The sequence below is a fragment of the Phalacrocorax carbo genome, chromosome 6 (assembly GCF_963921805.1).
Source record: "Phalacrocorax carbo chromosome 6, bPhaCar2.1, whole genome shotgun sequence".
Taxonomy (NCBI): Eukaryota; Metazoa; Chordata; class Aves; order Suliformes; family Phalacrocoracidae; genus Phalacrocorax; species Phalacrocorax carbo.
Window position 1 is genome coordinate 18,714,964 of NC_087518.1, and position 21,152 is coordinate 18,736,115.

At 47.4% G+C, this 21,152-nt stretch overlaps 1 protein-coding gene across 1 annotated transcript in view; it reads right to left on the reverse strand.

The window, feature by feature from the left end:
• Positions 1–943: 943 nt before the first annotated feature.
• Positions 944–21,152, reverse strand: part of NT5DC2 (5'-nucleotidase domain containing 2) — a 33,702-nt gene continuing 13,493 nt past the window's right edge. Inside the window, exons 6-14 of the mRNA XM_064454029.1 lie at positions 18,136–18,264; positions 11,287–11,347; positions 10,522–10,624; positions 9,923–10,024; positions 8,442–8,523; positions 2,757–2,843; positions 2,132–2,272; positions 1,833–1,897; positions 944–1,309 (exon numbers count right to left, since the gene is read on the reverse strand). Of these exons, the coding sequence (XP_064310099.1) occupies positions 1,048–1,309; positions 1,833–1,897; positions 2,132–2,272; positions 2,757–2,843; positions 8,442–8,523; positions 9,923–10,024; positions 10,522–10,624; positions 11,287–11,347; positions 18,136–18,264 (1,032 nt within the window). The 3' untranslated portion in view covers positions 944–1,047. The remainder of the gene's footprint in view (positions 1,310–1,832; positions 1,898–2,131; positions 2,273–2,756; positions 2,844–8,441; positions 8,524–9,922; positions 10,025–10,521; positions 10,625–11,286; positions 11,348–18,135; positions 18,265–21,152) is intronic.

A 21,152-nucleotide genomic window follows, 5' to 3' on the forward strand; every position in this document is an offset into this window, starting at 1 on the left:
ACATTCCCTTTTCCCAGGGCTAGCCAGCATCAGGGTGGTACAAACTCTCAACAACTCCTACCCACCTAACTGCCCCTTCACCCCTCCAACATCCTGCCTGTCCCTTGGGGCAGGTGGAAGCCTGGCCAAGAACAGCATGACCCCAAGCTGAGTGAAGAACCAACTTTCTGCCCCTCACATCCCAAAGTTGCTCTGACCTGCCTGGGCCTCCAGGCCGTCACTCTTGTCCTGTCCTCTATGCTTTGGCATCACTACGCTCACCTCTTTTCTCTTCCCCCTCCTCAGGAGGCACTACGATGCCTTGCATGGCCACGGTCCCCTTTCTGACCCACCACACCCAGCAGTACTTCATGCTCACACCTCCTAGGACATCCTCACGAGCCCCTCCACACACCTTAGGCTGCACCTCAGCAAAGACAGGTGGAAGGCCACCACCTCTGCTGCCAACCCTGCACCTTCCCTGAAAGGCTGAACACCTCCTAACAGACCATACAACATCAACTGCCAAAATACTGATGTCATGTGGCACTAAACCCAAAAAATACACTAAGCTCACTCAAAAAATTTTGAGACATGCCACCGATGTCACCAAAACCACCATGTGTTTTAGACCTTCTGACCTACTCCCCATGCCAGAATTCCATAGCCTGCATATTTAACTAGCAGCTACCTACCAGAGGCACCAGCTGGTGCGTTGCGCTCACCAAGCACCAGCCTTGGGACTCCATTTCTGAGCCACTTCTCTGGGCACAGAGCAGGGAGCGGCAGCTTCCCACCACTAGCACTGGCTCTCCATCTCACCTACTCCTACAGAGGAGTCTGTGTGGCTCTCACAGCACAGAAGAAGCACCCATCCTCTCCACAGCCTGCAAAGCACCTCAGGGAAAGGGGTGGAGCCAGTGAAGGGGAAAAAAAAAAACAACACACCATCTACACGCATCTGTAAGTGTCAAACGCCCTTTAGTGGTAGACAGAGGTGCTGCTGGCCCAGCAGCCCAGCCCCATGTACAGACTCGCACTGTGCTGTTGCCCAGAGTACCTGGCCCTTCACCGGATATGCACCATCTCCTCCAGGAAGGGGGTTTTCATGCAGCCCGTGCAGAGCTGATCCATCCAGAGCGGAGCCTCATGCTGCAGAGGGGTGCGCCGAGGGTAGAAGGTGAAATTCACATCATAGTTCAGCAGGCAGCTGATGGATGCCATGTAGATATCAGAGAACCGCACCAGCCGTCGAGAGAAGTATGTGGGGTTGTGGAAGGTGCGGAAGATGCTTCCAAACTGGGGGTTGAACAGGTTCTTTGTCAGCGACCTAAGAGAAAAGAGATAGTGCACTGTAGATAAAAGGCTATGGTCACAGATTCCTCCCTCTCCAATCCCTTAGCCCTGGGCCACCCCCATCTCAGCAGATGTTTTGGGCTCACCCTAAGTACACCCCCACCCAGGTTGCGATGCAGACCAGTCCCTGTGCAGTGAGACTGTCATGAAAATTCAATGCACTCTTGCTCTTCCTTGTTACTGTACCTGTTATGGGCAGGGACCCACGCGCAGTGCCAGGAGCTGCAGTAGTAGACAGCCCATCAACCCCCTGCCCCAGCACAGGGTGACACCACCTCCCATTTTCCACCCTGCCTTCAAACCAGTCCAACCTCCCAGGTTGCAGGACTGCACTGCTGCTTTCCCCTGTCCCAGACAGGAGACACCAGGGAGGACCACAGGCTGACAGCTGCAGCACCACTGTCCCGAGAACAAGTTACAAAACAGACCGAGCGCCAGGTACATGTCACGGACCCTGAGGTACAAGAGACCTCGTGAGTGAGAGGGACAACACTCACCTGATCTCCTGACGTTCCTTCATCCACTCCAGCAATACTTGCTTTGACTCCGCATCCTGATACATCTGCAAAGACAACAGCAAAAAGCATCATGTTGCTTCAGTACTGTAGGCCACACCTCAGCCCCACCCCAGTTTCCACTGTAACTCACAAACCCATGAGTCCACTGCACCAGGAGAAGGATGAGATATTTTTGAGAACACAGGTAAGATTATACATCCCATGATTCCCATACTAAGCCCAAAACACAGACCACAAGGCAACATATCACCTGTCCTGCTCAGACAGGAGCTGTTTACCTGCATTCTCTCTAGCAGGCCCGTCAGAGCCTGCTGCCAGGTCAGGGAGTGCATGTACTGCTCTGTGTTTATGATCCGAATCTCCGTCTCCAGTTCAGGAACAATGGCTCCGGTCCTCCAGCCGTGACGCAGCATGAGGTCCTAGACATCGGGGTGAAAAAACAACCAAGAATTCAACATAAACACGTGCCAAACACAATCCTGTTTTCTAGAAAAGTGGTCTGTTCCATTTTAGATTCTCAGGGGACAGGCATCCATGGCCCATGCCAGGTCATGCCAGTAACAGCCATCTTCTGGCCAGCAGGATCAGCTGTGTGAAGCACCCAGAAAAGTGGGATCCACACAAACTGCTCTTAGATTCACAGACCGGCAGATGCTCTTTACCCACAGAAAGTACTTCAGGAGCCCTTTCTCCACTACTTGCTTCTGCCTGACAGCAGAGTGGGGATGCTTATGTGTCCTATGTGTGCCCCAAATGCTGCAACCTGCAGAGCCGCCAGCGCAGCATATCAGAGACCTGAGCACTCAGATCAGGGCCTTGCCTTACACTCCAACACAGCTGCAATCACAACAGTCACACAGGCTAGCTCCCACCCCACTGGAGAGTGGAGATCTTTCCACCTACCGCGAGGTCGCTGTACAGATGGTCACCAAAGTAGAGCACTTTGGACCCACGCCAGCCTGTCAGCCTCAGAAAATCAAAGAGATTACCCTGCAAGTAAAAGGAGCACAGAGAGAAATGTGGTTACAGGCCAAATGCCTCCATCCTCACTGCATGGTACTGGGCAGCCTCCCCAGCAGCGCTGTCAATGCAACTAGATGTGCTATCTTGTGATGTGAGCACTCTCATGAGACGTTAACCTGCTTGCTCCCCCACCATCCAAACCCAAAGGTTTCTGTCCTTCCCCACCTTATTTCACTTTCTTTCCATGTGACATCCTCTCTGTACATCACTCAGCTTTTCTTAGGCTACAGAAAAAGGCAAAAACTCTTCCAAACCCAACAGGCAATTCAGGGGAAATTCTGTGCTCTAGAGCACAGCAAATCAAGAGGACTACATGGACTGAAAAGGCAACAAAATGAGGCTGTTCAGAGGCCAAAAGTGAAAGACACCTAAACTAGAAAAGCTCAAGCAATGGACATAAAGAACCCCAGGTGTTCTGGGTTTAGAAGTTGTTGGGCTCAGGTGACCATGATTTCACTTCACAGGGCACATCACGGCTTTTGGAGTCAGGAGCACTTGAGACTATTCTCACATCACTGCTCACCATCCCAGCCCAAAAGATTAACACCCCCCACACGTTCACAGGAATTACTTAACAAAGCCAAAAAGACAGGCAGCTTGGGCAGATTCACAGCTAAGTAAAACAAACCAAACCCCAAAGCACCAGCTAAAGCACAGCACAGAGCAGCTTTCAAGGCTTTCCAAACACCCATCCACCCTCAGAGGAGACTGCAGGGACCCCATTCCATCTCCATGCAAGTTTTCCACGAGTCACAATGGAAACAAAACCCACTAAGAAAGTAAAAGGCCCCATCAACACCAGCAGACTAGACTGTGCCAGCACAAGCAATCAATGCAAAGCTGCGAGCCGCTCAACAGCAATCTCTCCAGACAGTCTCCAGTGCCAGGCTAGCATACCCGACAGCTCTGTCCTGGATAGAAAACCCCCAAACACAAGCTAGGTCCCACACACAGCCTCCGCATTTCTTGGACATGACATTCCTGCTGCTTGCTTGAGGGTTGCTCAGGAAGCCACTGGCAGAGCAGGGAAATGGACCACAGCCTTGGGAGGAGGATCGTCCTTTTGCTGTGCTCTGGTCACCTCAAAGAGCAGTGGACCTGACAACCAGGAAACTTGTGCTCGGACCTCCACTGAGCCACAGACCTATTACGTGACCTCCAGGAGCTGACTGTTCTCCTCCTCTCCTGAGATCACAGACTATGGGAGGGATGGGGTACATATGTGCCACAAACAGAAAACACCGCATCTATGAGAAAGAAGGGATTAGAGGCCATCACTTGAACTTCCCAGTCCCCAGTGCAAAACATATATCTATGAGGTCCCATTCATATGAGGTACCCACAGCACAACTGCCATACAGCTGTGCTTCAGGGGACAGGAAGAAGACAGCATGACATAAGCAATCTGGGAGGTTCCTGGAATGCTTTGATGATAACTTCCTTCTCCAAGTGATAAAGGAGCCATGCTGGACCTTGTTCTCACCAACAGGGAGGGGCTGGTGGGGAATGTGAAGCTTAAGGGCAGCCTTGGCTGGAGTGACCGTGAAATGGTGGAGTTCAAGATCCTTAGGGCACCAAGGAGGACACACAGCAAGCTCACTACCCTGGACTTCACGAGAGCAGACAGGCAAAAACACCAGGAGGCCCGCATGGATGAACAAGGAGCTTCTGGACAAACCCAGACACAAAAAGGAAGCCTACAAAGGGTGGAAGCAAGGATAGGTAGCCTGGGAGGAATACAGAGAAATTGTCTAAGCAGCCAGGGATCCGGTTAGGAAAGCTAAAGCCCTCCCAGAATTAAATCTGGCCAGGGATGTCAAGGGCAAAAAGGAAAGCTTCTGTAGGTACGTTGATGATAAAAGGAAGACTAGGAAAAACATGGGCCCTCTCCAGAAGGAAACAGAAGACCTGGTTACCTGGGATATGGAGAAGGCTGAGGTACTCAGTAACTTTTTTGCCTCAGTCTTCACCAGCAAGTGCTCTAGCCACACTGCCCAAGTCACAGAAGGCAAAGGCAGGAACTGGGAGCATGAAGAACCACCCACTGTAGGAGGTGATCAGGCTCGAGTAATTCTAAGGGACCTGAAGGTACACAATCCATGGGACCCGATGAGATGCATCTGTAGGTCCTAAGGGAACTGGTGGATGAAGTTTCTAAGCCACTATCCACCATATTTGAGAAGTTGTTGCAGTCCAGTGAAGTTCCCACTGACTGGAAAAGGGGAAACAAAACCCCAGTTTTTAGAAAGGGAAAAAAGGAAGACCCAGGGAACTACAGGCCAGTCAGTCCCACCTCTGTGCCCAGCAAGATCATAGAACAGGTCCTCCTGGAAACTATGCTAAGGCACATGGAAAATAAGAAGGTGACTGGTGACAGCCAACATGGTGTGTAAGGGAAGAGCAACTGATGTCATCTACCTGGACTTGTGCAAAGCATGTGACACTGGCCCACACAACATCCTGTCTCTGAATTGGAGAGACATGGATTTGACAGATGTGCCACTTGGTGGATAAGGAATTGGCTGGATGGTTGCACTCAGAGTTGCTCCATGTCCACGTGGAGACCAGTGATGAGTGGCATTCTTCAGGGGTCGGTATTGGGACCAGAGCTCCTTAACATCTTTGTAGGCAACATGTACAGTGGGATTGAGTGCACCCTCAGCAAGTCTGCCGATGACACCAAGCTGTGAGGAGTGGTCAACATGCTAGAGGGATGGATGCCATCCAGGGGGACCTTGACTGGCTTGAGAGGTGGGCCCATGTGAACCTCATGAGGTTCAACAAGGCCAAGTGCAAGGTCCTGCACATGGGTCAGGGCAATCCCAAGCACAAATACAGGCTGGGTGGAGAATGGATTGAGAGCAGCCCCGAGGAGAAGGACTTGGCAACGTTGGTTGATGAGAAGCTCAACATGACCCAGCAATATGTGCTTGCAGGCCAGTAAGCCAACCGTGTCCTGGGCTGCATCAAAAGAAGCATGGCCAGCAGGTCGAGGGAGTTGATTCTCTCCCTTGACTCTGCTCTCGTGACACCCCACCTGCAGTACTGTGTACAGCTCTGAGGCTCCCAATGTAAGAAGGACATGGAGCTGTTGGAGCGAGTCCAGAGGAGGGCTGCCAAGATAATCAGAGGGCTGGAGCAACTATCCTATGATGACAGGCTGAGGGGTTGTTCAGCCTGGAGAAGAGAAGGCTCCAGGGAGACGTTATAGCAGCCTTCCAGTACCTGAAGGAGGTCTACAAGAAAGCTGGAGAGGGACTTTTTCAAGGGCATGTAGTGATAGGACAAGGAGTAATGGCTTTAAACTGAAAGAGGGTAGGTTTACATTAGATATAAGGAAGAAATTCTTCACTGTGAGGGTGGTGAGGCACTGGAACAGGTTGCCCAGGGAAGAATGGATGCCCCATCCCTGGAAGTGTTCAAGGCCAGGTTGGATGGGTCTTTGAGCAACCTGGTCTAGTGGAAGGTGTCACTGCCCATGGCCAGGGGGTTGGAACTAGATGATCTTTAAGGTCCCTTGCAACCCAAACTGTTCTATGATTCTATGATAAGACAGGTCAGAGGCTTCTAGCAACATCACCAGCACAACAAAGACCATGGCCAGTAACACTTGCCAGAAAGAAGCTTATTGTGGCACTTCAAGGAACCAAAAATGCTGGGGACAGGGTTGACTACAGTCAGGATACACACTCTGTCACATCCAAGATGTGTTAGGCAACAACCTTGATGCAGTCAGGTGAACATCATGGGGGTGGAGAACTGGAGAGGAACCCAAAATCTTACCGATCCCGCCTTCCTCCCTCATCTTTTTCCTTCCTCAGTGCACCATTCATGTGTGTGAGCAACCTGTGGCCACAGGATGGACAAAAGCAGGACTTAATTCAGCAATAAACCCCATGGCTGAGGTGTACCTTTTCTCCTGAGGGAGCTGCTAACACACTGGGAAAGCTTGTCCATGGGAGAGTCTTTGTATGAGCTCTACTTGCATGTTCCCAGCTCCTAGCTCTTGGCAGAGGATGGGATGCTAGCAGAGCACTTTGACAAGATGCACTGGGCAGGCTAGAGGCTTCCTAATAGCACTACTCAAGGACATGACCTACTATTCTACCGCAGGTCAGGTCCCAGCTACTTGACTACGATCTCACTAACAGTTTCTTCCCGTGGGACTGGACAGCTCACATAACCGAGAACAAACTGTCCTAAAGCCAGAGGCAATTTGTTCTCTGGGGAGAGACCAGCTGCAAGGAGAATACCCCAAGGCAGCAAGTTCACCAGAGTAACAGCCCATTCCTCAGACATGCTTGTCCTTCAGGAAGGGGAGAGAGATGGGAGCCAGGCTTTGTCCCTGTTTGATCACCCTTGTTTCTGAATTCCATCCTCTACAAGTACACCTTTTCCAACCTTATGGAGGACAATTTGGAGTGAAGTGTGGAAATCTTTGCATATACATCAGATTGCAGAGAGCTCTGCCTTCTTACCCTGAACAAGCACGCTCTTGGGAACCCTGCCAGGACAAGAGTTTCAGGACCACAGCATCAGAAGAAAACTGCACTATTGGCCATGCTGGACAATGTCAGAACAGAGTTTGTAGGGTCAATGTTTCACTGTATGCTCGGGCAGGGGGCATTCACTGACCCCTGCTACACACACAGAGGATGTTTCCCTACTACCCCTTCTCACACAAACAGGGCAGCCATGGGGAAAAACTCACCCTGGCAGAGATAACTCAGCACAGGTCTTCCTGGACAGAAAGGCAAGCACCCTAAGTTAACTGGCCCTTGTTTGCCTTTTCCTCCCTTGTGTCTGTCCCTCCACCTCTAATGCCAAGCCCAGTTGAGCTGGGTGGAATACATCACTCCCATTACATACCTTTCTGCAGAATGACCCACACAGGGACCTGGGTACAAAACTGTTTCAGAGCTGCAGACAAAAAGCTTTCCTGGCAGAAAGCTCTGGTATACTTTACTTAGGGTCTGCCTCCTTGCAACTGTAAAACACTGTGATTGTTGGGAGAGCAGCCTTTTCTATGCCTGGCATGAAGCATCTCTCACCATTCTCAAGAGGTCAGTTTATCGCATGTTGACAGGCAACACAGCCCTTGCCAGGGTTTTTGATATACAAAAAGACCCTTTATTCTAATGCTTACATCCCAGCAGAAGCTAAAGACTTTTCAGAGGCATGCAAATTGCAAAGCTATGGCTCCATAGCATGCTAAGAGACATGCTGAAAGCATTTGGGGGTACAGTGTCCTACCAGGCCAGCAAGAACTCTCTGCAGGTGGATAGAGGGCATCTCTTGCTGCCACCAGCCAGCGCAATGCACAGAGCCTAGAGCATGTCTCCTTACAAGTGCCCTCTAACTCTATCATAGGCACAACATCAAACATCCACAAGTGACCTACAGAAGAACCCATCATTTTCCCCCACTTTGACTAAACAGATTTTCCTGTTTTCCAGTGACTTCCAAAACTGCAGGTGTCTTATAAGTCCCCACCATTTGCTTCTTTTTTGCTTCATACTTTTGCAGACTTTTGCTTCATACCCCTCATGTACTCATTCACTTTACCTCTTTGTAGATCTTTCCTTTCTCCAGCTGGTTTATTTTGTCCCACTGCAGTGATCCTTTATCATCCAGTTTTCGAAAAGGTCTGGGAAAAACGGGGGAAGACGTCAACTTCTTTTGATTTTTGGTGATTGTTACCCAGCAACCACAACATTTGAATCAGAAAACTCGTTTACCTATGTAAAAACTCATAATAAAAGCTCTACGTGAGAAGTGACCTTCTGGGCCTTTTGCACTATTTTCTCAGGAGAAGAGAAAGTGCGAGAGGGAGATAGCTTTTCAAAATGCTTCCATTGACTGTAACCATTTCATGCCAATATCCCTAAAAACTCTTCTTGCTTTTCAAATACAGAGAAGAGGAAAAAAAATAATAATAACAAAGACTCCCTCTGAAATGCTAAGGCCAATAAGGCTTTGCCATGAAACACACTGTGTCCTGTTCCAGTCTGGCTACACCCCAGCCCAAGAGAGATGTGGAATGTCTTAATAGGATAAAGCACTCTGCAGAGTGGATAGAAAGCAGTCTCTGTGCTGATCTCGGCAGTGGACCCGAGCTGGCTCCTGTTGTTCCTGAGCTTGCCTCGTTACCTTCCTCTTGGACAGAAGAAGCAAAACAAGGCTTAAGTTACTTGACCCCCATGGACATTCATGCTCAATCGAACGTTTCTTCCTCTCGGGATAAGAGTTCCAAACTGCGAAGAAAACCTTTACCAGGTCAGCACAGCTCATAAAGCCATTTTGTAGGTTTACTCCTGTTTGTGCTAATGGCCTGGGAAATGCAGAAAGAAAATACATAAAGAGGAAAGAATGGTCCTCTCCCTGAAGGGCAGTAATTTCTGGTCAGTCATAAGTTGAGGCAACAAAGCAGACAAGTTCCCAAAGCAAATAATCCAAAGAGCAAAGCAAGGACAGCAGCTTGCATATCAGCCAGTCCCTTGGCAGCTCCTAACTGACCACAAAACCTAGCCACCAAGTACAAAGGCTTCCAGAGCTGCCAATTATCAAACACCATGTATACAGAAACGGAAAAAAAAAGCAAACCCAAAAAATAAACCACACAGATGTTTGCTGTGGGGAACAGAAAAAGGATTTTGGCACAGTCTCAAAACCTACAGCCAAGAAATGGCCAGCTCTCATACACACCATTCCACTCCTCTGCTTTCTAAAGATTTAAGTACATTATTATTCATAAAAATTTAAGTTGAGCCCAGACCATGACAAAACTGATGAGGCTTAAGACAGCCAATATTAGGAACACACTTTCTTGGCACTACCTATTCTATCCACTTATTCCCAGACTGGTCACTTTTCATCTCCTCAGAGAGTATCTGAGAGGACAGGAAGGCTGGATGCCTACTGGACCTAGATTATGCTTAGAAAACCACTACTCTTTTGGGAGGTAAAAGGAGCCATTTGCTCCAGGAAAGAGGGCCCAAAACCTCAGACCCACATGCAGCAGTGCAGTATTGCCCTGGGACACATACTTCCGCCGATCAGTGAAGAAGTTGGGCTTGTCAGCTTGCACAATGACCATATCGAATAAGTCCCGCCAGTTCTTGCCAACCATGTGTTTCATTCCTTTGTCCCTAAGGGCAAAGGAACAGAAAAGTTAGCAGACCCAGTACTTTTTTTCTGCATCTTTACAACAGTGTGTTCTAAATTTACTCTAATTTCAGTAACAGAGAAGAAAGCATAGACGTTTGCAAACCCCCCAAGGCTGCCTCATTGTATGGAGTACTGACATAGCACTTTGACCGTTTCAAGCTGTCCCACCCTCTCTCCTGTACCGTGGGAACTCCAGAGAAGTCTGTGATGCAGTAAAGGCTGCTAGAGATAATCCAAAGCGGCAGCTTTGTAATGTTGTGGCCAGCCATAGCCTCGTATCTTCTTCAAAAAGTGAGAGTCAGTGACGTAGAGAGCACTCTGGAGTGCAATGTTCACCACAACCTGTTCCCAGACAGCACTCATGACTATTGCCACAAAACCCCCTAGCATACAACTTTCAGATGCTTACAGGAGAGACCGCACTGCACAGTTCTTGCTGTGCTGTGGTGACCCATCGATGTACAATAATGGTACTCACACAAAGCTAAAGGGGCTGTTTGTAATGAGGAAGAGTTTCTTCTTGTGGTTCACCAGTCGGTTTAGCACAGCATAGATTTCATCCCCATGCAGAATATACTGTTCTATATCGGAACAGAACAGACATCATCAATAAAAAAATTTTCGCATAAGTCATGACCACACTTCTTTAAAAAAGAAAACAAACCTAGCTCCTATACCGATAGCAACGCAAAAGTCCCGAGTTGGATCCACCTCAGGCAGGCAGGTAATAAACCACCATGGTGACAAAATGGCCTTCATTATCCTCATCAATCCCATCTCAAAGGAAGAGAAAGACTGAGGAACTGAAAAGGCTGGCAAAAAGAGAGGGTTGATACCAAACTGTCACAAGGGACAGGCACAGCTACTCCAGGCCATGCTGTTACCAGGAGCTTTCTTTCCCCTGAATGCCCAGGAAGCCTTCAGAGGTGGTGCCTTTGCATGTTCACATTATGCCAAGGACCAACACCCCTTGCTTACAGGCTGAAGGAGATCAGAAACAAGCAATGAGGTAGCTGTTTTCTCCATTAAAATAGATCCTCCACCTGACCCTAAATACCACTTGATTCTTAATGCCACTTTACCCCTCAGCTGCCTTTAGGCATGAGACAATCAAGTATCTAAGTTCTGCATTCCCCTGATTCCTGTGACTGTGTGTAGGGCCTACACAGTCATCTTACACAGAATGACACATAGTACGGGACACATCAAAATGGATTTGGCACCAGACCTCTACTTAACTCACCCATATCTTTTTCAATCCATTTGTACATCACTCCTTTCACATGTACATCTCTAATAGCATCCTAAAGGAAAGGGCAGGGAAAAAAAAAAAGTTTCAGTTTTACATATGGCATTCCTATTTCCCAGCATGCAAACATATTGCCGTCACTGAGGACCAACGCAGTAATGACACATCCCCTCTTCTTGCTGAATGAACAGAAGCTACATTAATGCTAAGCAGAGGACCTTGTACAGCAAGGCTTACCAATATGCCAAAAAACACCACAGTGGCTAGCTCAGCTGATGCAGTACAAGGGGGAAAACCTCAAAACCTACCCAGGAAAGCACAGCTTCCTTCCTGCTCCCAAAACCAGCACATCTTAACAGGTGGTTACCAAAGCAATCAAGACTGTGCAACTCCAAAACCATTTACTGCCCCAAATCCATACTGGCCCAGACACTAATTGGCTTTTCTTCCTCCCTATGCCTGTGAAAGCTCTGCCAAACGTGACCCGAAGGATAGGCTGAAGCAAACAGCAGAGGTGAGCATCTGTGATTGCAAAACACTCCCCACAAGCCAAGGAGGGCTCCAGCTGCAGGCTCCAGCTGCAGGCTCCAGCTGGCCAGTGGGCACAGGCAGAGCAGAAGCTTCCACTAGGAGGGTGAGGGTTTTTTTCCCAAAACAGAGCTGTCCCACTTTTCAGGAGGGAGGCAAGTTAAAACAGGTATTGAAAAGGGCATTCAAATATCCTCTATTTGTCAGGCAGAGGCCAAGATGCTACACATTTTTAGACACACCTAATTGAGATTCTGCCCAAGCCTCCATCCAATGAGATATGCCAGATACACAAAACAAGTTCCAGAGCAGGAACACATTTGGCAGCGTTTGCACATGCAAATTCTTATTTTAACAGTACCGTTTTCATTCCTGACGTTTTAGATGGGTATAGAAATGCTGCTTTTCCCCAGGACCCTTAAATCACTTTACACTACATGTGCTCCTTCGGGAGTTTCCCTTTCAGACTGGATTCCCACACTTGCCACTGACAATCCTACGGTGACACTTGCATACAACACCACACAGTCACCTGGAGCTGCGCTGGTGAAACCTGCTCATCACCCCAAAAATAAACTCCTTCAAAGCTGGGAGAGAACCAGAATTTACAACTTAGTTGAGGGACGATGAAGGAGGAGACTATACCTCTTCAAAACAGTTTTAGGAGACTCTTTCCACCATGTGGATTTGAATCATAAAAAGGCAGAGGTCACATCTCATTCACCAAGAGACTGCATTATTGGAAAGAAACCAAACAAAAGCAAGTGTGCTAACAAGAAAACAACTTTCCCTTGGCCAGCACTGGCACTAAAAGCAAGCAACGCTTCGGATTTGTGTCAAAACTACCTTGCAGAGCAGAAAGAGATTCCAGTGTGCTCCTTCCCTAAACCCCTGCCCAAAAAAGCAAAAGATTAAAAAAAAAAATAAAAAGGGGAAGAACTATGAAGTTCCTGCATCTAAAATCTTGGCACCCTGGGGAGGTGTCAACAGGGCTCAAAAACTCCTACAAAGGAAAGCAGGGTAAACTGTAGTTAGTTCTTACTCTCAAATATGAAGCGATGAGACTGGTATGACCAGAGTACGTGGTTTACATGTCAGCTGCAACCTTTATCATTGCCTCAGGGTGCGCCCTTTTGACTCAGCACAGTGTCTGCAGCATTCAACCTGTGCCCAAACACACAGTGCTGCAGTAAGAATTACCACTAAGCATTACAGAAGAGTGTCAGGTTTAGACGTGTCTTAACCCACTGTGACCCTGTGTTGTAATAACAGCTGGGCTATGCGAGTCCTCTCAGACACCCATCTGTGTAGGCACAGAATGATCTTTGCATGATCATGTCACAAAACCTTGCTTTGTGCTTGCACTCAGATACTGCAAAGGGATAAATTTTGCAAAAATGTTTGTTTATCCTCATTGTACAGAAAAAAGTAAGAATTCACAGAATCACAGGTTGGAAGGGACCTCACAGATCATCTAGTCCAACCTTTCTGGGAAGATCAGAGTCTAAACAAGATGGCCCAGAACCCTGTCCAGATGACTCTTCAAGGTGTCCAACGTGGCCGAGTCAACCACTTCCCTGGGGAGATTATTCCAATCGTTGACTGTCCTCACTGTGAAAAATTTCCCTCTCATGTCCAATTGGAATCTCCCCAAGAGCAACTGTGTCCATTCCCCCTTGTCCTCTGCATGTGACTCCATGTAAAAAGGGAGTCTCCATCTTCTTTGTAACTACCCCTTAAGTACTGGTACACGGTGATGAGATCCCCTCAAAGCCTCTTTTTCTCAAGGCTGAACAAACGCAGTTCTCCCAGACTATCCTCATACGGCAGGCTTCCCAATCCTTTGATCATCTTGGTGGCCCTTCTCTGGACCCCTTCCAGCCTGTCCACATCCTTTTTGTAGAGCGGGGACCAGAACTGTACACAGTACTCCAGGTGTGGCCTGACAAGCGCTGAGTAGAGTGGGATAATGACTTCTTTCTCTCTGCTGGCAATGCCCTTTTGGATGCAACCCAGCATCCTGTTGGCCTTCTTGGACGCAGCAGCACACTGTTCACTCGTGTTGAGCTTCCTGTCCACCAGGACCCGCAGGTCCATTTCCACAGAGCTGCTCTCCAGCCAGGTGGATCCGAGTCTGTGCTGCACTCCCGGATTATGTTTTCCCAGGTGCAAGACCTTACACTTCTCCTTGTTGAACTTCATAAGGTTCTTGTTGGCCCACTCCTCCAGCCTATCCAGATCTCCCTGCAGAGCAGCTCTGCCTTCTGGAGTGTCTACTTCCCCACTCAATTTGGTGTCATCTGCAAACTTCATCAGGATACACTTAATGCTGTTATCCAGATCACTCATAAAGATGTTGAATAACACTGGGCCCAATATCAATCCCTGGGGGACTCCACTAGTGACAGGTTGCCAGTTTGAGAAAGAGCTATTTACCACCACCCTTTGGGTGCGGCCTGTCAGCCAGTTCCCCACCCACTGCACAGACCACTTGCCTAGGCCATAACACATCAATTTCTCCAGGAGGAGACTGTGGGGGACTGTATCAAAGGCCTTGGAGAAGTCCAGGTAGACAATGTCCACCGCCCACCCCATGTCAACCAGGCAAGTCACTTTGTCATAGAAGGCCACCAGGTTTGTCAAGCACGATCTGCCTTTAGTGAAGTCATGTTGGCTTTTCCCAATCACGTGCTTCATTTGACTTGTGATGGCCCTCAGGAGGATTTGTTCCATAACTTTCCCAGGGATTGAAGTAAGGCTGATGGGCCTGTAGTTACCCGGATCCTCCCTCGAGCCTTTCTTGTAGGTAGGGGTAACATTTGCCTTCCTCCAGTCCTCTGGGACATTCCCCATTCTCCATGACTTCTTGAAGATTATGGAGAGCGGCCTAGCAATGATGTCAGCCAGCTCTCTCAACGCCCTCGGGTGGATGGCATCAGGGCCCATTGATTTGTGGGGGTCAAGCTCCTGTGGTAATTCATATACTAACTCTTCCTTCACTGATGGTGGGTCGGTGTTTGGTTCAATCAGCAATTTTGTTCCCAAAGCCTGGGACCCTACAGTGCTGGTAAAGACAGAGGTGAAGAAGGTGTTGAGGACCTCTGCCTTTTCTGCATCATTGGTGATTGATTCTCCTTTTCTGTTTAACAGTGGGCCTATGTTTTCCTTCTTTTTCTCCTTACAGTTGACATGTCTGAAGAACCCTTTCTTGTTATTTTTGACATCTACAGCCAGTTTAAATTCAAGTTGGGCTTTTGTTTTTCTGACCGTGTCTCTGCACTCTCTGGCTATGCCCTTGTAGTTCTCGGCAGATAATCCTCCACTTCTCCAATTCTGGTGTGCTTCCCTTTTGGATTTGAATAGACCCAGGAGGTCATGGTTGAGCCATGGGGGCCTCCTGCTCCGCTTACTTCCTCTTCCTTTGTATGGCATAAATTGGCTTTGTGCTTCCAATAGAGAGTTCCTGAAGAACTCCCAGCTCTTACTAGCTCCTTTGTCTTCCATGGAAGCTTCCCATAGTATCCCTCCCAGTTGAGCCCCGAGTCCACTGAAGTTTGTTCTTCTAAAATCAAGAATCCTTGTCTTAGAGCTGACCTTCAGCACACTCAGCAGGATCCCGAACTCCACAATGTTGTGGTCACTGCAGCCAAGGCTATCACTAACCGAGATATTACAAAGCAGGTTTTCTCGGTTTGTGAAGAGCAAGTCCAGCAGCGCCTCCTTCCTGGCTGGCACATCTAACATTTGTATCAGGAAACAGTGCTCTGTGCATTCCAGGAACTTGGTGGATGACATGCAAGCTACCATATTGTTCTTCCAGCAGATGTCTGGGTAGTTGAAGTCACCCATCAGGACCAGCTTCTGTTGACCAGAAGCTTGCTTTAGTGCCCCAAATATCGCTTCGTTGGCATCGTCACCATGGTTAGGAAGTCGATAGCAGATGCCCACTGTGAGGTCCTGCTTGGAGATGCCCCCTTTGACTTTAACCCAGAGGCATTCGATAGAGCAGTCGCAATCACCATAGTTGACTTCAATACATTCAAGGTGTTCCTTAATGTAGAGTGCAACATCTTCACCTCTTCTACCTTGTCCGTCTTTACGAAAGAGCTTGTAACCATCCATTGCGATCCCCCAGTTGTTTGAGGTGTCCCACGATGTTTCAGTTACTCCTATGATGTCATACCCGTCTGAGTGGGCACGGAGCTCCAGTTCCTCCTGTTTGTTTCCTAGACTGCATGCATTCGTGTACATACACTTGAGGTGTTTACTCTTTTGTTTCACCTCTTGGGAGACAGCTAAGGAACCTTTGTCACCTGGTAAGAGCACAAGACAGCCCCCACCATTTCAGTATAGATGTCAGGCATTGGCACAGATTTTCTGTTGGAGCTCTTTTCTCTGCCTACCTCAGTCACTCAGGAATAACCACATCCCTCAGCAAAGTATGCGAAGACAAATGCCAGGATTAGCACTTGAGAGTTTTGAGCTTTAGAATTTTAGGATCCTTAAGGATTCTTAAGGTTGGAAAAGAACTCTAAGATCATCAAGTCCAGTGTCCACCCAACACCACCATGCCTCCTAAACCATGTCCTGAAGTGCCATGTCTACATGTTTTTTGAACACCTCCAGGGACAGTGACTCCACCACCTCTCTGGGCAGCCTGTTCCAATGCCTGACACTCTTCCAGTAAAGACATTTTGCCTAATAACCAATCTAAACCTCCCCTGATGCAGCTTGAGGCCATTTCCTCTCATCCTATCGCTAGTAAGGTGGGAGAAGAGACCGACACCCACCTCACTACAACCTCCTTTCAAGTAGTTGTAGACAGCAATATGGTCTCCCCTCAGCCTCCTCTTCTCCAGGCTAAACAACCCCAGTTCCCTCAGCCGCTCCTCATAAGACTTGTTCTCCAGACCCTTCACCAGCTTTATTGCCCTTCTCTGGACATGCTCCAGCAACTCTATGTCCTTCTTGTAGTGAGGGGCCCAAAACTGAACATGATACTCAAGGTGTGGCCTCACCAGTGCCGAGTACAGGGGTACGATCACCTCCCTGCTCCTGCTGGCCACGCTATTCCTGATACAAGCCAGGATGCTGTTGGCCTTCTTGGGCCTTCTTTGGGCCTTGAGCACACTGTTTAGCCTGTACTGAGTACATATTAGGCTATGGCAACCACGCACCTGCTCTCAAGATTTCAGTTAGGAACAAGTCCATTTTGACCTCAAAAGAAGGCTCAGAAGACAGTCGTGACAAAAGGCCTCAGGATTCAGCTTTATTCCGTCTTCCCGTTTTCCCTCCCCCAAGAGTGAAAACAACTGTAACAACCAACACCCTAAGGTTAAGGTCTTGTGGGCAACTAGCTGGCACGCTCTTATCAAACGCTAACAGAAGGTCAGAACGTAAGCTGTAATCCCAGGCTGCAGCAAAGCTGACAGGGTGGATCCTTATCACAAAAGAAGCAGCACAGATGTGGAGCTCCATTTCCCTCACAAGAAGACTGAACAGTGTACATATGGGCTGCTACCAATGGATGAGCATAAGATTCCCATAAGGTACAAATCAAAAACCACTCTCCATGGAAAAGGCATGTGATAAGGCTTGGCTACCAAGGAAGATGCATCCTCTGTCAACAGAAGCCACCCAGGGCCGCAATCTCAAGCACTTACATCTTGCCTACAGCATTAACTAAGAATTCAAACAGTAGCCCCTAAAAATGCTATTAATCCCATGCAGTCCTTTCAAATGCCAGGATTGAAGCTGGAGGGCACAGTTAGCACCTTGGACTAACTGGCTCTTGAAAGCTACAATCACCCACTGGAAAACACCCCAAAAGGATCAGACTACTCTGTAGCTACAAAGGGAAGGGGTAGATTCTCAGAGCAGGCAAGGGCAGGTGTTCCACAACAGTCATTGTATAAAGCAAACTGTTTGGGCAGACCAAGCGCCTTTGAAAAATGAGATATTAACAGGAAAACATAGAGCTTAAAAGTCTGCAGAACCAGAAAACGTTTACACAAGCTTTGTGGCATATTTCCATGGAAGGACCTTCAACCTAATCAGCCTAGGCGCTCCTGCAGGAGATACTGTACAGCAACACCAACTCTGTAGTACAGACAGAAACCTAACATATTCTGAAAACACAGCTTTGAATATTCCCTAGTAATACTTTAATCTAAAGGGGCAGCAACACTGTCATATTAGGCTACTCACTAACAGCCCCTTAGGATTGGGTACTGCAGAGCTCACCAGTCCTAACAAGCCAAAGAGCTCGCAATTCTGGTGTGGTATGAGCTATGAGGCAGTTGACATTTTACTTACAGATATATCCTTGTAAAGATGCACCTGGTCAAACTCAATGCCATGTGTTATGAAGTAATCAATGACTGAAGAGAGCAGTGTCATTTCAGGAAGAGAAAAAATGTCCATAAACTGCTTAAGTGATGGACCCTGGAAAGCAAAAAATGAAGGAGACACATTAAACAAAAAATACATTAAAAAAAAAAAAAGAGTAAAGCCAGCAAATAAACTCATATCACCCAGTACCATCTGGAAGACATTTCAGGCTAACAAAAGGAAAAACACTACTGTGGAAAGTCCCAACCACTCAGCAAGTACCATCTCTTCTCCACCAAAACGCTAACCTAATGCATTAACACTTGACAAGAGAGAGGCTTCTCCTTCACAGAAATCATTAAACACCATGGAGTGAACATGGAGTCAGACCTAGACTCTAACTTTTATTTCAAACCCATGCCTTCTGCTTCCCACCTGGACTCTTGGCATTATCATGAGTGCCAAGAAACAACCCTCTGCTACAGAAGCAGCTATGGCCCTTGCTGGAGGTGTTCCATTATTCATCTAAACCAGGCTGTGATATTGGGCACAATGGGCACCAAAGCTGCTCTAACCACATTCCAGTGAGGTTTAACACAGCAATGCAAGAATCACGCCAATAAGCAGTTTGTCAATGCCTGCCTGTCCTTGAGTCACTACAGAAAACCCAGAGTGGGCACAAAGAAGAAGAAAAAGAAGTTAAGCCAACCCAGCAGTCAAGTGGAAATGGACAATTAAATCCTGCCCAAGGAATAACTCACCTTGCATTAGGCTAGGCTGCACCTCTTCTATACATTTGCTATTTTTGTTGCCTATCCATCACAAACCTATCAGTAGGTCAACAGCCAGCTTTGGCTCCAGAGAGGCTTTCCAATAAAATAAAGCTTGTTTATTCACTATGTACCACCTGTGCAGAGGACTACGGTGAGTCTCACTGACAAGCTGAAGCTGGAATAAATTTTTTTCATCTTTCAATGCTGAAGTGCCAGGTCAGCCAAGGGAACCATTCCTAAGATCTTGTACTTGAAAAGCAATTCAGGAAGTATGCAGACCTCTCAATGAACCCAGTCACCAGAGATGCCCTGGCAATCCAGTTCCATCATGCCCATGCATGTGAGCTTTGAGCAATCCATGACTGACAGCCACAAAGTTACAACTCTCTAGGATAATACTGGTCCACATCAGAAGGCATTTATTATAGCTATGTGATAGACAAACATGAAAGCTGCACCTTAAAGATCACAGAAGGTACACATGGTGGAAGCTGACAGAGGGCACATGCTGCCTAATGACAAACATGTGCCACTGTCATGCCAGGATATAACAACAGTAACATCTCCCATTTAGTCTGGTCTTTTAAGGGTAGAACAAGAGACTAGCACTCTGTCTGCAGCACTATATAAAGGCAATATTAGAACATATATTGGGGTGAAGAAAGAAGATGCAAAAGGACAAAGGAATAACAAACAGTATTTTGCCTGAGGTCCATTACTAAAAAAATGCGGTGATCAAAAGCTATGTTGGTGTGATGAGGGTTATACAATTTCTATCCATCCATCCAGCACAGGACAACTTGACCTACAGCAGAAGAGAACGCAAGGAACACCCTCTGGTTTGGGCCACATATCACACATGGTGGTGCTGCTTAGTGATACTCACTGAATCCTTTCAACAGATTATTGTCTATTTTGATGTGTGGTTGCTAAAGGAACTTTTGTCCCACTAGCAAAACCAAAATTTCATTAAAACACCCCACACCCCCTTTTTTCCTGTTCAGAGATTCTGGGAAAGAAGCAAGAGGGACACAGAGAGGCAGTTCCTACTGAAATCACTAGGTATGGTATTTAGCAGAGCACAGCAGAGAAATTACCTGTTCCACCAAGACCTTAAGCGTAGAGGAGACAGTTAAATGTTCAATGTTAACAGCAAAGACTTACCTTGTAGGTAGTCAACTCTGATTTTGTTTTTGTGCCTTATGCCATCATCCTACAAGGCCAGTCCAGCCTCCCACCATCCCTTTAGTTGCCTCAACTTCCTTATAACAGACATACTGACACAAGTCAGGATGAAAACTGGACTACAGTTTTAGAAAGAATGCTACATATGCTTTTTCCACAACACTTATTAAGTTCCCCACCTTCATTACAGGCCAGCACTAGTCCTGCCAGCAAAAGCCACACTAGTTGCATTGTCTAACCCTGGGCAAGATCTGTGCCTATGTACTGCAGGGGTTGGGATGCTGGTAGCCACCCACAGACTCTTGCCAATAGAAGATCAAGAAAAGCCTTAAGGGACAATATTAACACACTTCAGCTACATCAGTCCACTTACGTTATGCCTTGCTGCCTGGAATCACTGACCTGGTAGACCTTCCTATTACCCATACAGGCAGCATAATCAGCATGGCAGACTACTGAGGACAAGATCAAAGACCCCAGATAAAGCCTCACTCCACACCAACTGCACTGCACTGGCTCACACCAGCAGTCATCTTAACCCAGATGCTTTCCCACTAATGTGTTAGTGGCACAGGCTGAGCAGACATTGCTGGATGCAAACATCATTAGTTGCATACACTTTTGTTCTCTTTGGGATCCACATATTAGCTTACAGAGTTCATTATATATATTAGGAGAGGAGAGTCACCTCTTTGCAAAGCATAAGCTACTATCCTTACTTCTGTGGCCAAATGTTTTATCAAATTTTTTAATGCTAACTACAGGAAAGACGAAAACACCTCATACATACAAAGCAGCACAGAAGGGCACCTTGGCATGAGCACCTGGTCCTCCAAAATGCCATATCTTGAAGGAGATTTCATGTTTACAATTATTTAAAAAGAAAGGTGAAGTCATCTCAAGTTTGCCAGGAGTGAGGAGATTTGCACAGCAGGAGGCTATTCGAGTGCAGTTTAAAGACAGATATAAAATTCTAAACAGAAACATGCTGTTTCAAAGCTGGAAATAACATTGAGCTATAAACTATCCAGAAAGCAATAGCTC